At 40.1% G+C, this 15,052-nt stretch overlaps 1 protein-coding gene and 1 pseudogene across 1 annotated transcript in view; one reads left to right on the top strand and one right to left on the bottom strand.

The window, feature by feature from the left end:
• The window catches only part of LOC117530490, a 187,936-nt pseudogene that overhangs the window by 87,881 nt on the left and 85,003 nt on the right, over positions 1 to 15,052 (bottom strand).
• The window catches only part of LOC117530491 (gastrula zinc finger protein XlCGF57.1-like), a 65,958-nt gene continuing 54,459 nt past the window's right edge, over positions 3,554 to 15,052 (top strand). Inside the window, exons 1-2 of the mRNA XM_034193405.1 lie at positions 3,554 to 3,859; positions 12,272 to 12,372. Coding sequence (XP_034049296.1) covers positions 12,274 to 12,372 — 99 coding nt within the window. The 5' untranslated portion in view covers positions 3,554 to 3,859; positions 12,272 to 12,273. The remainder of the gene's footprint in view (positions 3,860 to 12,271; positions 12,373 to 15,052) is intronic.

Below are 15,052 nucleotides of genomic sequence, written 5' to 3'. Positions count from 1 at the left end.
CTATTTGTATATAAAAATGTATTTCCTAAAATGACACATTTTGGGTTTCAAATGAAATTTATGTAGCTTTTTACCCCTCGAAATCCTCAAAAAGCTTCTGCTTTGGGGGGCTTTGCCCCCCTGAGCCCCCCACAAGGGCATGCCCCTCGACCCCACTAGGGGCACTGCGGCCCAGTGGACCCCCACTCAAGGATTTGAACCCCCCCTTTCATATTCCTATATACGGGCCCTGCTAAGGACACCAGGGACAAAACTGTATGACCTGCACAAGGCTGGGATGGGCTACAGGACAACAAGCAGCTTGGTGAGAATGGCAGCAACTGTTGGCGTGACTTCTTAGAAAATGGAAAAAAACACAAGATGACTGTCAGTCTTTCCCGGTTTTGGGCTCCGTGCAAGATCTCACCTCGTGGGTAAGGATGATTCTAAGTCCAGAACAACACAGGAGGACCTGGTCAATGACCTGAAGAGAGCTGGGAACCACAGTCACAAAGATTACATTAGTAACACATGATGCTGTCATGGTTTAAATCCTGCAGGGCAGCAAGGTCCCCCCGCTCTCACCAGCACATGTCCAGGCCTGTTTGAAGTTCACCAGTGACCATCTTGATGATCTAGAGGAAGCATGGGAGATGGTTATGTGGTCAGATGAGACCAAAATAGAGCTTTTTGGCATCAACTCCACTCACTGTGTTTGGAGGATGACAACAACCCCAAGAACACGTCCCAACCGTGAAGCATGGGTGTGGAAACATAATTTTTGGGGGTGCTTATCTGCTAAAGGGACAGGACGACTGCACTGTATTGAAAGGAGGATGGATGGGGCCATGTATCGAGAGATTTTAGCAAACAACCTCCTTCCCTCAATAAGAGCATTGAAGATGGGTCATGGCTGGATCTTCCAGCATGACAATGACCCCAAACACACAGCCAGGGAAACTAAGGAGGGGCTCCATAAGAAGCATTTCAAGGTCCTGGCGTGGCCGGCCCAGTCTCCAGATCTGAACTCAATAGAAAATCTTTGGAGGGAGCTGAAACTCCAAACCTGAAAGATCTGGAGAAGATCTGTATGGAGGAGTTGGACCAAATCCCTGCTGCAGTGTGCAAACTTGGTCAAGAACTACAGGAAACGTCTGAGCTGTGTAACTGCAAACAAAGGTTTATGTACCAAATATTAAGATCTGTTTTTCTAGTGGATCAAATACTTATTTCATGCAATAAAATGCACATGAATTATTTAAAAATCATACAATGTGATTTTCTGTTTTTTGTTTTTTGTTTTTTTTTTAAGATTCTGTCTTTCACAGTTGAAGTGTACCTATGATAAAATTTATAGACCTCTCCATTCTTTGTAGGTGGGAAAACTTGCAAAATCGACAGTGGATCATATACTTATTTGCCCCAGTGTATATAATTAAAATAATTTACTGAACAAATGTGTCAAAGTAAGTGTGAAGATCTGGATCTGCAGCATGAGAAACCATAACATCAAAGCCTTAACTACTGCCCTGTCACAACTATTCTGCTCTGCACAGCAATTGTTGAAACAGACTATCAGCAACAAACCTCTCCCCAACAATGACCTACACAGGAAATCCCAACTCATCTTTCAAGATATACCAACAGAACATCAGTAAAATGTGAACACCTAATTGTTTATCCAGAGACTAATTATGAGTAATAAAGTGCTGTATTTTAATAAAGTGCTATATTTTGGTTTTGGTTATCTCAGAGGTGAGACAAAGTCACTGTCAAGTCATCAGTCTACAAGTCTCAAGTCAGCTTGCAATCAATTGGTGGTCATTATGACCTGAGACTTGATTTGGGACTTGCTGATTCATGACTTGAGAGTGACTTGATGGTGACTTCGTCCCCACCTCTGTCTGTTACATATTAAACAATGAATGGTTCTTTATAGAATGGTCCATGGTATGTCTATGAATGATCTTGTCTATGAATAATCTGTAAACCGTGCAGCATGAGCTCATGTATAGTTAGTATTTTAAAGATAGGTTCAATTGGGAGGGGGATTTGTTGTTGTTTTTTTTAATACTTAAAAGACACTGGACTCATCGAGAGGATTTAGTACTGCTATAACGGACTGATGCAGAAGGCAGCAGCAATGCAACAATGCGGATGCTGGCTGCCGTTAAACGCCATAGAAGAAGAAGAAGAAGAAGAAATTTGTAGTGGTGCCTTTAGAACTACTCCTATCCCAGCACTGTTAGTCGAAATGGGAGAGACCCCTTTGAGTATTAGGAGAGAGAAGTTGGGTCTTCAGTACTGGGCCAGGCTGTCAGGACTTGCGCATAACATCCGCAAAGTGTTTATTGGAAGAGAGTTATGAATTTACTAAAAAGAAGGATAAATCTAATTTCCTTTTTGATGTCCGGCAGGTCGCTAAAAGGGCTGTCCAGGGAAATAAGGTGATAGGGCCAGTGTGGTCTCCTATTCCATTTTGGGTTTTGCCTGTACCAGATGTTGAGTTGGACCTTCTGGGGCTGAATAAGACTGTAGCCAGCAATCTAGTAAATCAGTTTATATCTCAGAATACAGTTACTATGTGTCACATTTTTTACAGATGGGTCTAGAGATCCAAGCTCTGGTAGGGCAGGCTTTGGGGTTTATGTTATGAATAATCAGATAAGGCAGAGTACCCATGTTACTAATTGCTCTTCTGTATGTTCAACGGAACTGTCAGCCATATGGTGGGCGTTAGAGTGGGTACAAAGTAACAGACCTTCTGAGTGTCGTATTTATTCTGATTCTGCAGCTGCATTGCAAGCTTTGATGGGCGGAGCCTCAGGAGGAGCTCGTCCTGACCTCGTGCTAGAGATTCTGTCTTGCCTCCATCGCGCTGAGTCAGCTGGCTGTTGTGTAACCTTCACTTGGATTCCTGGGCACTCTGGCATTATAGGTAATGAGATTGCAGATTCATTGGCCAAAGAGTCCCTTCTGAAAAATAAAGTTGATGTTAATATCCCTTTGGGAAAGGTTGATTGTTATAGTATTTTTAAAGAGTTGAGTGATCAGAAGTGGCAAAAGCAGTGGGAGAGTGAGTCGGTAGGGAGGCACTATTTTATGTGTCAGCCTTCGATTAAAAATAAGAGACTCCTCTCCTCATCCTGTCATAAGGATCAAGTCAAATTGATTAGATTGAGAGTGGGGCATTGTGGGTTGGCAGCATATTTAAAAGTGATTGGAAAACATCCAGATGGGTTGTGTCAGTGTGGTCAGTTGGAAAATGTTCATCGTGTTTTAATGTGCTGTCCTATGTATTCTAGTGATAGGCGGAAATTGTTTAAAGATTTGTCAGACTGTGGATTGACTGAGTTTTCTTTTAGGTCAATTTTTTCTGAGGGCAGTTACTCGCATTTAGTGGACAAAGCTGTGATTAAGTTACTCCATTCCACCAACCTCTATTTGAGAGTCTAACATGAGATAAAGTATTTAACTATTACCTGTGGGGGGCAGCATTATGCTACGCCAGCGTATAGCCTGCCGGAATCTATTAGAAGAAGAAGAAGAAGACGACGACGACGACAATTTTCTGTTAGCTTTGGATGCTGCAGCTCGTTCAATGAAAATCGATCAAACGTCAGTCTATAAATCTCGAATATGTTTCGTAAAGAACTCAAGAGTCGCAAAATCGACAATAAACCAGAAGAAGAAGAAACGGCGAAGTCAGCGCAGAATGTCCAACAGCTGAGGAGTTTGTTGAAAGAGTGGCTAACTACTGCTAACGGAGCGATGTTTGAGTAACAAAAGAAAAACAACGTCGCAGAAGAAAAAGAAGAGAAGAAACGAGTCAAAGTGCTGGATGCTGTTTTCAAGGCCGAATCTCGCTGATACAAAGCAGGTGTGTTTACTAAACTATATTTTCGACCAACACCGCAAAAATTCGAAATTCTAGTAAAAAATGTAATTATCCACGAAGTCGAACATCCGGGCACCGTATGATTTCAGCGACGTAAACAAATGGCTACCATTATGCTTCTGGGGCGAACGTCGCGATTTGCTGTCGTCATCCTTTTCATTGCATTTCTGCGCGTTTTTGACAAGAATCGGTGAGAATATGGCACATTATAACATTAATGACACGGAGAGGGCGGACTTGGATCGTTACAGAGAAAAGTCCACTCATGCTCGTTCTTCATTGCATTGATAAAAGTTTGTGATAGAATCCACAAAATTACTACTTCTTTAGTGTTTTATTCCTGTGTTTAATCTCTTTTGACAAATCTGTGACTTTACTTATTTCTCTTTTCATCAAGTACAGTGCTGGCATACACAGTCAAAACACAACATGCTGTCACAATTTTATCAATACTTGATACTGAAGAACTCTTAGCTTCATTTTGCAGACTGTGCAAAAAGTCAAATCAGTATTATCAACACGCATGCACTGTGACCATGTCATATCTTCCCGTCAAAGCTCAAAGTTACCCACTTTACTAAACAATGCCGCTTTACTCGAGTGTATGGTCCATAGGGATGTGAAGCTTACAACAACTCACGATTCAATTCAATTCCGATTCTTGGCGTGACGATTCGATTCAGAATCGATTTTTGATTCAAAGAGCTTTGAGAAATAGTTATATTACTTAAAAAATGTTTAAGAAAATTCAGCTTTACACGGTTAATCAAGTGATTCTAAAGATGTAAATTTACTTATCTGCTTTGCTCGTTCAGAGTTGCTGGCAGTTTAGCGAAGTGATGGAGTGTGCGCTGGTCAGTAGTCGGCAGAGACCGCTGCTCTGCTTCTTTTAGCTCCGGGTGATGGCGTAGCATGTGGGCTTGCGGATTTTAAGTGTTTCCAAAGTACTTATGCAGATTTTGCACACTGCATAAGTCATGTCAAGCTCCTTACACAGCAAATAATAAAATCCAAAATGCGCCCAAAAATTTGCCTTCAGCAAAGACGGTGCTGGCTGAATTAGCTCTTCACCCGCCATGCTAAGCTGCAGCTCACGAATGTTTGAAGCATGCCGGACCCTCCCCTCGCGGGGACGCTGTAGTACAAATGAAACCGTTTTCACTTAAAAATGAGTCGTCATAACACGACATCACACTTATGGCAACTCTGGAATGAATCCATGTCTACGTTCTTAACGTTAGCAACTACATTCCATTGAAGCACACGCTGGAACACTTCCAGTAGCTACATCACTTGTCAGAAACACCCGAGTACTCACGAGTACTTTTTCGGACTTCTCTGTAGCTGTTTGCTGCAAATGCCGTATACTTTGAAACCAGTAATGGAAGTGCACAAAGTAATCCCGGTGGATCATCGGATGGTCACTAACAGCCTAAATCTAAATTATGATTTTGGTGCGGCGTGTCCTTTAAGCAGTTTCAAAACAGCATGCCAGTTCCACAATGTTCTGTGGCTGGTTGTCAAAATGGTATGTGTGAGATGCAAAAGTGGAAACAGTAAATTTGCCCAGTAGTGCAGCAGATAACTGAAACAATCGTGCAAATGGTGATACAAGCACCAAAGTGGCACAAATACTCCTTAGACATTACTCTTTTGAAAAAAACCGACTGGCCACTTGAATTTTCAATAGGCGGCCAGATAGGGATCAATTGAAGAATTACACAGAGGTCAAAATTAAAAATGGTGAAATCATTTTGAAAACTACACCACATTATTTGTCTGATCGTAAAGATTCCAAAAAGATATAGTTTGGACTATCTATGACTGACTGATCAGGAGTTATGGGGTAAAAACAGCAAAAATGGTGACAAAGGTCAGTTTCAGTTTGTACAGGGGTCAAAAGTTAAAGTTGCTCCAGTTTTGGTAAAAAGTGATGCACATTATTAGTTGAGTTAACAGGGTTTTAAAAAGGAATAGTTTGGACCATGTATCATGCTTCGTTATCATGTTACAGGGTATCATATGTCACGTCATAGAATCCAATGGATTCTATGACATTCAACACAGTCAAAACTATTCCATTTATTAATCCTATTAGGTCAACCAATAATTTGCATCACTTTTTACCAAAATTGAAGGAATTTTAACTTTTGACCCCTGTACAAACTGAAACTGACCTTTGTCACCATTTTTGCTGTTTTTACCCCATAACTCCTGATCAGTCAGTCATAGATAGTCCAAACTATATCTTTTTGGAATCTTTACGATCAGACAAATAATGTGGCGTAGCTTTCAACATGATTGGAGCATTTTTAAATTTTGACCCCTGTGTAATTCTTCAACTGACCCCTACCTGGCCGCCTACTGAAAATTCAAGTGGCCAGTTGTTTTTTTCAAAAGAGTAATGTCTAAGGAGTATGTATGCCAACTTTGGTGCTTGTATCACCATTTGCACGATTTTGCTCTAAATATTCTCTTAGCTGTTGCACTACAGTACAGAAGTAAACATGTAACATTGTCTTTACAGTCCACCATACGTCCTGCACACTTTTCCAATGGGATTGCAAGATCCCAAAAGGGTGTGCTGAGTGGGCTAAATTAATAAGTTAGAATTATTAGCATTTTTACTTTTATGTGGTACGTATTCTAGAGAATGGAGCTGAATAGATAAGGAGCTGGTCTGCCAATATGTAGACCTGGGTTTGATTCTCGCTCATGCTCTCTGTGTTCTTGGACAAGACACTTAATCTGCATTGTCTCAGTCCACCCAGCTGTAAATGGGTACTGGCCTCAGCTAAGGAAGTAGCCTGTGTCGGACTCTATCCTGTCCAGGGGGAGTTGTAGACTCATCCACTTGACAACTGAATCCAGAGATGAGCACTGGCACCAACAGGACTCATAGCCTGTATAGGACTTACTTTTTCTGTTACACAGCCAACTATTTGATAATGTACTGTCAATATTACAGTACACTACTGCATAAATATGATGATTCATAGTGTGTCATAACTTGAAGTACAGTGCACTGGTTACCATTTATTTATATACAACCCCAATTCCAGTGAAGTTGGGACGTTGTGTAAAATGTAAATAAAAACAGAATACAGTCTTTGTGGTGTATTCAATTGAAAATAGGTTGAAAAGGATTTGCAAATCATTGTATTTGGTTTTTATTTACATTTCACACAACATCCCAACTTCATTGGAATTGGGGTTGTATTTGGAAATTTTTAGGACATTAAAAAAAACAGGCTTTTTGTATTAAAATTTCTAAAATTATGCACTTTAAGCTCACAGTAAAGAGTAATTTCTCTGTCATGAATTAAAAGAAATAAAAATCTGAAAGCCAAAATGATGGTGTGAATAAGTACGTTCACCCTTTAGTATAACACATAAACATCACTTTTACATCCAGTCTTCAGATAAGTCATGGGATGGATGCATGAACAGACTCTGCTTATATCTTGGACTTTTACATCAGTCATGAAGAAATGACTCAGAGGGACCGCTGTCCTGTAGAGGGTGCACCCCTGCTTCATGCCCGATGACTGATGGGATAGGCTCCAGGATTCTATCCAGATCAAATGTATGTTAATAATAAGTAAGACATTGATCTGAATTGTAGTTTGACTCTTGCTTCTCCAGAAACTGTTGTGGATTTATTTTATAACTGCTCCATTGTGAACACTTCAATCTGGACTTTAAAAAAAAAAGATTGAGAAAATGGAGGAATGTGTTGCTTGGCTTCCCAATTAATGAGCACACAGAGTAACCATTATCCCATTCGGACACATGCTGGGACAAATGCTGCTTACTGCGCCACTGTAATTTATAAGTTTCACACATATCCCTGGCTGTGGCAAGCCAAAGACGACCGCTTTTGATCTGTCATGTAGCGTCTAGCTAGACATTCTCAATTTCTTATAATGGGATGGTAAGAAATAATGCAGTGCTAAATCAACACCATACCATTGTGCTACCTGCCATCATTCCACTGCAACTGACACCATGGCATGCTGTTTTATCTTAGGATTTCAAGGTACCACTTTGCAGTAGACTTAGAAAAAAGTGTGACTTGACCTAATGTAATCCTTTTTCATGCACATATAATGCTAATTCTTTTTTTTATCCCACCTGAAGCTAAAAAATTGTACACAAAGCCTAATTTAAAGAAGGTAAACTTTGTGGAGCAAAAGTATACCATATTAACTCCAAAAGTTCTGATTGTTTGGTAAACATGCAAAGCAGTGATAAAATAAAGAATGAAATGGGCCTATAAACATTCAAAACAGTCTAAAATAATATGTTTAATTCATATGAATGTCTCAACCTCATCGTCCTCCACAGCCGTCTTTGTTAAAGTCATCTTCAGTGTCTGGTTCAGCTGTGGCACTAAATTCCAGCCCATCTAGTGTACTCAGGTCTACTTTGCTGGCTAGCAGAGCAGCTGTGTGTCCAGCCAGTGATACTTGCCTCTTTGTTGCCTGCAAGCGGTCCTTTTGCTTGCACCATTCCCAAATGGGTTTGGGGTCCATCTTGAAGTGACATAAGGCTGCTTCTTGTCAGAACACGTCATAATAATATATCGATACATGGATTTTCAGGTTTCAAATTCCTTTTAAATTTTAAAATGGGCCATTTCATTTTGAGAGGGGAACTCTGATGTATGTTGTTATATTGTGTACACTACAGATAATATGCAGATGTGAACGAAACCATCCCGTTTTATACAGTGAAAAAAAAAATATATGAACCATGTGGTAGGCGATTAAATACATGTATGATGCAATAAACAACCCTAAATTGCGATAGCAAAAGTTACCAGAACATGATCAAAAAAGGCTTAATGAGTAATATTTATAGCAGTTTCTTTCCCAAGGCTGAAGAAATAACTTTGTGCTTCCTTTGCTTCATTTAAAGAAAATAATTAATTCATTGTAAACTACCTAACTTGCTGTATTTTTTGGCAAACACAACAGCTTGCAACTTTGTTTCAATAGTGTAGGAATTGTACTTCCTTTTTCTACCATCATTAGGAGAAGGAGTTGGTCCCTCAGGAGTCAAATTACTGGTATATTGTACGCCAGCAAATACACTGGAGCAGGAGGCTCACACTTGTCATGTACCCATGTATTGACCTGCAACTGCTCACATGGACAATCAGCCAGGTAGAGGCATCTGGTGGATAATATAAGTGATCCGGCCTTTAAACACGACCGGCGCTTATTTAAGGCAGCCATTTATTTATTTTTTTAAGACAAAGTTTTAACCCAGCAATTAAATGAGGCAGGCCTCTATTTAAGGTTAGACATTTAAACAAGGAAAGCCTGGTTTATGCTTCTACAACTCCGTAACTCCGTGGCAATGCAATGATGTCAGCGTGCACGTGACCCTTTTAAAGTTCTCCGTTGTGTTGATGGGAACCGTGTTTTGTTTTTTGTTTTTTTTTTCTGGATCAGTTTGTCCTTCAATGAGCTCCACTTTATATATTCATCAACCTCCAAACCAGTGTTACAGTATGTGTATTTTCCATCCATGAATTGCAGGTCATTGGCGAGTCTTGTAGTTTTTACACTGTTGTAAAGTTGGTCATATTTGCAGACTTTTATGTTTGATCTTTGATTGAAATGTATTCAGTGTGCGAACTGCAAAATCTTTTAAAATATGACAGGAGAGGAAGGAGTGAAAGTGGAAAATTGAACAGTCACACTCAGTCATTTCGATGGGGCTACGCAGAGTGTTTGCAGCCATGCAGAGGGCTCTGATCTAAAGCGGTTATGTTTGGTTCGTCACACCCAGGGATGTGTGTGAAACGTAATGTCATATTACAGTGTAGGCAGCAAGCAGTATTTTGTTAATCGCCAGCCTTGAATAAAGGCCTGCCTCGTTTAGGCACCGTGTCTGAGAACGGTTTGCAAAAAAATAAACGGCTTGGCTTTTAATCAAGGAAATACTGTACCACTTTCCTCGAATCAGCGAATGTCAGTGCTGAACTTCGACTAGAAACGTCCAGACTGCTCTGTCTGGTACATGTGAGGGGTTTTTAATGGAAATACATGGTGATGGGAGGGGATGTTTTGCTCGATGTCAACAAAAATCTATTATACAAAATCTAATATGGAAAAAATCTACAAAAACTTTGGGACTTTTGCTTTTGTCCGGTGAGTGCAAGTACCCAGTTTATACGATGATGGATTTTTGCCTCTTGGGGTTTTTTTTTTTTTTTCAGCGAGCTCCACATCAAATTTATGCCTGTTATTTAATGTTGGAGTAATGCAGGCTGCCTGATTAATGTTATTTATGCTGCCACCTTGTAGATAAAAACTTGCTTCTCATTCGGGCAACTCGTCAACACGCACAGTCCAACACCGCTATCAATGTTAACCAGGAAACCACCGCAAGAAATTCTGTTTAGGAAAAGACTACATGCATGCAACAAAATTAAGAAAAAGTTATTCAGATTCATAGAACAGGCAGAGGGCAGACCTGAGGATCTTGTGGAGTGGGATCGTGAGGAGTCTGTTTGCTTGTGTATTACGTATGTACATTCTGCAGCTTCATAGAAGAAAACTGTGCTGTCTGTGAACCATTAACACCATTAATCACCTTAAACACACCAGATAAACAAAACTGGGGAATGACGTGATTACATATAGCAGGGAATGTCAAACCTTTTCAGAGAATGCAGCGTGGTGACACATGAATATTTACACACTAGGTCGCAGCACATCTAACTTGGACAGCTTCTGTTAATATAGACTCAACACCATGTCAATAAGAAATGAAGAATAAAGAAGGTAAAAGTGTGTTTCAAGTGTGGATTGTTTTCAGAGGATTCCTGGATGCCAATGCTTGACTTTGTGAAATTAATGGTTCCATGGAAAGAATCAGATGAGAAACTTTGTGAGGTAACACCACCTACGACACTACAGCCATGTGGAGAACTTCCCTGAACATCATATAGAGTGCAGGTGACTCAGGGATTGAAAAGGACAAAGACGTGCCCACGTATCACTTAGATGGCTACTTTCAGATGTGGTGATGGAGTGTTGATTTGTCTGGTTAGGTGCCAACCAGGACCCTGTACAGTTTTGTCATATGGTGGGTGCAGCAACATAAAACACCAGCACATGCTCGCAGACCAGACTTGAATTCCTCAGTACATTTACATGTTGTAGTCAGATAACACACAGATAATGAAAGCTGTACGCCATTTCAAATTTCCCAAAACTGACAAATTCCATAGTGAATACTTTTTCTTTTTAATGCTGTCTGCAGTAGACATGGGCCGATATGAAATTTGGATGGTATGATAACCGTGGGCAAAAATATCACGGTTTCACGATATTATGTATCGCTTTAAAATGTCCTTTAACAACATAGTAGCTATTTGCATATGAAGCGCGAGTGATTCAGGTGCACTAATTGATGCGATGTCTATCGCTACGAGCACTATACCACTGACAACTCTAGAGAAAATACCAAAATAATAGCCACTCTTTTAGACATGTAGCATCAGCCCCGTTTAAAACATACTTGCTTAGGGAGAAACAAGGCTGGAATAAGGCCCAAAGCTCCGGGTGCTCAATACTTGACCCAGCTTCACCAACATAGTGCTTGGAATAGATATATTTGTCCTTCTTGACATGTTTGTGGGAAAAATTTGGTCGATCGCAAGCACGACTCGAGTCCACTGCTTGTACTTCTCAGTGGTTTCAAAGATGGGATAAAGTTTAGCCCTTCCATGCAATCCTTTGCGGGTATCTTGAATCGCTCCGAGTGCTTTGTTGGCACTGTTTTTTGTTTGAAGGGCTATTCCACGGAATTTAAAACAAAAAAGCCGACTTGGTCCTTTTAGACGGAGGGAAAAGTTCAGTGGAGGTTTGCCTCCTTCAGTCCTGATGCAGAGCTAGCTAACTATGTCTTGTAAATCACTTCAGAGGTGTTATCTGGTTTCAAAAACAGTGCTTTTAGATTTAGAAGTATTTCTTATAGTTATTTTACGTGTTTTACGCCATCTTGGTTTATTTTGTTGGGAAGAGGACCCAGCTGACATCACCGTGCCCCTGTACTCTGATTGGCTATCACCATGTGCTTCCCAGCATCCCTCACACAAATCGAAGGAAGCCCCCACATGATCTGTAATGTCACTATGGTCGTTATCATAGACTGAATGGGTTGCTGCCAAACATAGCTCAAGACCATTTTCGTTTAAATTTTTCCATCATGGGGAACTATTTATTTCATTTTTTCTTTATCACATTTTTAAAGGCTAATGAATAAGATTATAGTGGTGCCAAAGAAGATTGGGTGATTTAAATCTTTAATAAATCCCAAAGGCCATGCAATTTGAATGTTGTTCACAGTTTTACCCATTTAATTTATTTTTTTCAGATATGCAGCAGCTGTTGTTGAGTAAAGAAGACCTTCTCCCTGAGCGGCAGGAATGGAATCAGAGTCTGGACCAAAATGACTCAGAGCCTCCAAAGATTAAAGAGGAACTTTGGGTAAGTTAGGAGAGAAAGCAGCTTCCTGTGCTTTGGGAGAGGGATGTGATTAAGATTTTAATTTCACTGTTGTCTCTGTGAAGAGTGAAGGTGAAGAAAAACCACAGTCATCACAGCTTCATCAAAGCCAAAAAGATGAGAGCACAAAAGTGGAGCCTCTCACCACCAATCTGACTGAACCCAGAAAACTGAAAAGAGAAACTGCTGCTGATGACTGTGGAAGATCACATCCAACCAGCAACTCCGGTCCACAAGCTGATGGTAAGAGTGAAATTTGGGACTGACATAATTTACATCATCCAACTTGACAGAACTTTTTTTTTTTTCATTAATTGAAAGTCTGGATGTGTAAAATTCTAAATTTATTTTTCTGTGGTTGTTTTCTTTTACAGTAATGAAAGTTTTCTGGGAATTCCCAGAAAACTGTTTTTACTTTCATGGTGAATGTTTCCGGGTTATTTTTTGACAATATACGCCAGAATCTATACATGTTCCATGCCCAAACAGTAGGTGGCAGTAGTGCTCCATGTTGATTTGCAAGCCGCCAATAAAATCCAACGAAGAAGAAGGGTTACTTTTGGTTTGAATTTGTTTATTAAATCATATTTTTGGGGACTGTACGGTGGTTCTCCTAACGGTTTACTTTGTTGTGGACATTAAAAGTTATGAGCTGCGTATTTTTGTAGTTGGCATACATTAAGTGGCGCTAATGGGTGAAGCTACCAAAACTGCTAACAATGCTAACGCCATTAGCATACAAATGAGCATTTAACTCTTGGGAAAACAAAAAGGGAGGTAAGAAGATTTTTTTTTTTTATCACTTGCATTATACATAATAAATGTTGGCATTAATGTACTTTTGATAATATTTAAGCCAGGGTCTAGACAGATAAGCAACGATTTTCCTAGCGTCATCCCCTCTATTTACATGAAATGAAAAGTGAATAAATTAATTTAGTACCTTTCAGTATAAGCAATATTTGTATTTTAAAAAGAAATTGCTAAAAGCTAAAGAAAAGAGATGGATGCAGGCAGGAACTGGGATTATCCCAGAGAAAACTACTGAAAACCCAAACATCTGTACATAAGGTTAGTGCAGCAGATAACTGAAACAGTGGAGATACAAGTACCAGATTTGGCACAGATACACCTTTTAGATGTTACTCTTTTGAAAAAACTGACTGATCACTTTAATTTTCAATAGGTGGCCATGTAGGAGTCAATTGAAGAATTAGACAGGGGTCAACATTTAAAAAGGCTCCAGTCAAAATGAAAACTACACCACATTACTTGTCTGATCATAAACATTCCAAAAAGGTATAGTGTGGACTATGTGTGACTAAATGTTATGGGGTAAAAACAGCAAGAATGGTGACAAAGGTCAATTTCAGTTTGTACAGGGGTCAAAAGTTAAAGTTGCTCCAATTTTGATAAAAGTACATTTATAAAATAAACTCACCGTTAATTTTCTTGTTCTTGTTAAAAGAGCTGTCTTTGTACTTTCAAATAAGTCTAAATAAGGTTTCTTACAAATAGAGAGGGGAAAAAAGGTCCATCTTCATTCAAATGTGTGGTCTTCCAGTAAAAAAAAACACATTATGGCATTTCTTCAGAAGCGCTGACCTTGTGTGGTTTACTTTCTATGTGGCACATTTCCCAAAGTGACAGAATGGTTTAACAGAAACCTACAGTAAGTTGTTTTAGATCAGCTCACAGCACATTTCTGTTTCCTGTTCACGTTGTTGCTCTGCTGTAGAAATGAACATCTTTTCATTTACGCCGTAACAACGCAGGCACACAGACTTGAACATCTGTTGGTTTGCACGCACACACGCATACATGAACATCTGCGTGGGTGCTCGTCTTCCATCATATGTCAAATTTCTGTCAAAATGGGTTCTCCCCAGACAATGGAATAACTGCGCTGAGGTTCTGTACTCTCACAGAGCCCCTATACAGAGTCACGTGATCTCATCATGTTTTAGCGCGAGACTTGGTGGGAAACTGACCACGCGCAAACTCATTTTTGCAGGGAAATTTCACATAAACAACTTCAGCTCTTTATCCTTTTTACATTCAGATAGCACAAACTATGACAAAACGCAAGCATTACACGAAGCCTGATGATCAGAGGACGATCTCTGCATTTTTTGTTTCATCTTGGCGGTGATCACAGCCCGCGTAACCGAGGAGGAGCAACCACAAAAACACCCCCAACTCGCTGGTGAAAACTCTGACTGTTGTTTGTGCATATGCACCAAACAGCAACAGGCGTATTTGGCCTTCTTGGAGTGCCTGAATGGAGTCCTCTACAGGGCTCTGGTGGGGGACACCATTGTCTTGGTGGAGGACTTCAACGCACACTTGGGCAATGACAGAGACACCTGGAGAGGCGGGATTGGGAGGAGCGGCCCCCTGTTCTAAACCTGGGCAGTTAGTTGCTAGACTCCTGTGCTAGTCATGGACTGTACATAACGAACACCATGATCGAACATAAGGACGCTCATACTTAGGAGCATCGTTAGGCCGAAGGTCAGTGATCGATTTTTGTGAAAGTATCTAATCTGAGGCCGCAAGTTCCAGACACTCGGGTGTATATATGTATATATATGTGTGTGGGTGTATATATGTATATATATGTGTGTGGGTGTATATATGTATATATATG

The sequence above is a fragment of the Thalassophryne amazonica genome, chromosome 18 (assembly GCF_902500255.1).
Source record: "Thalassophryne amazonica chromosome 18, fThaAma1.1, whole genome shotgun sequence".
Lineage (NCBI taxonomy): Eukaryota > Metazoa > Chordata > Actinopteri > Batrachoidiformes > Batrachoididae > Thalassophryne > Thalassophryne amazonica.
Note: the sequence above shows the minus strand (reverse complement) of the source record. Positions and strands in the feature narration are given on the sequence as shown.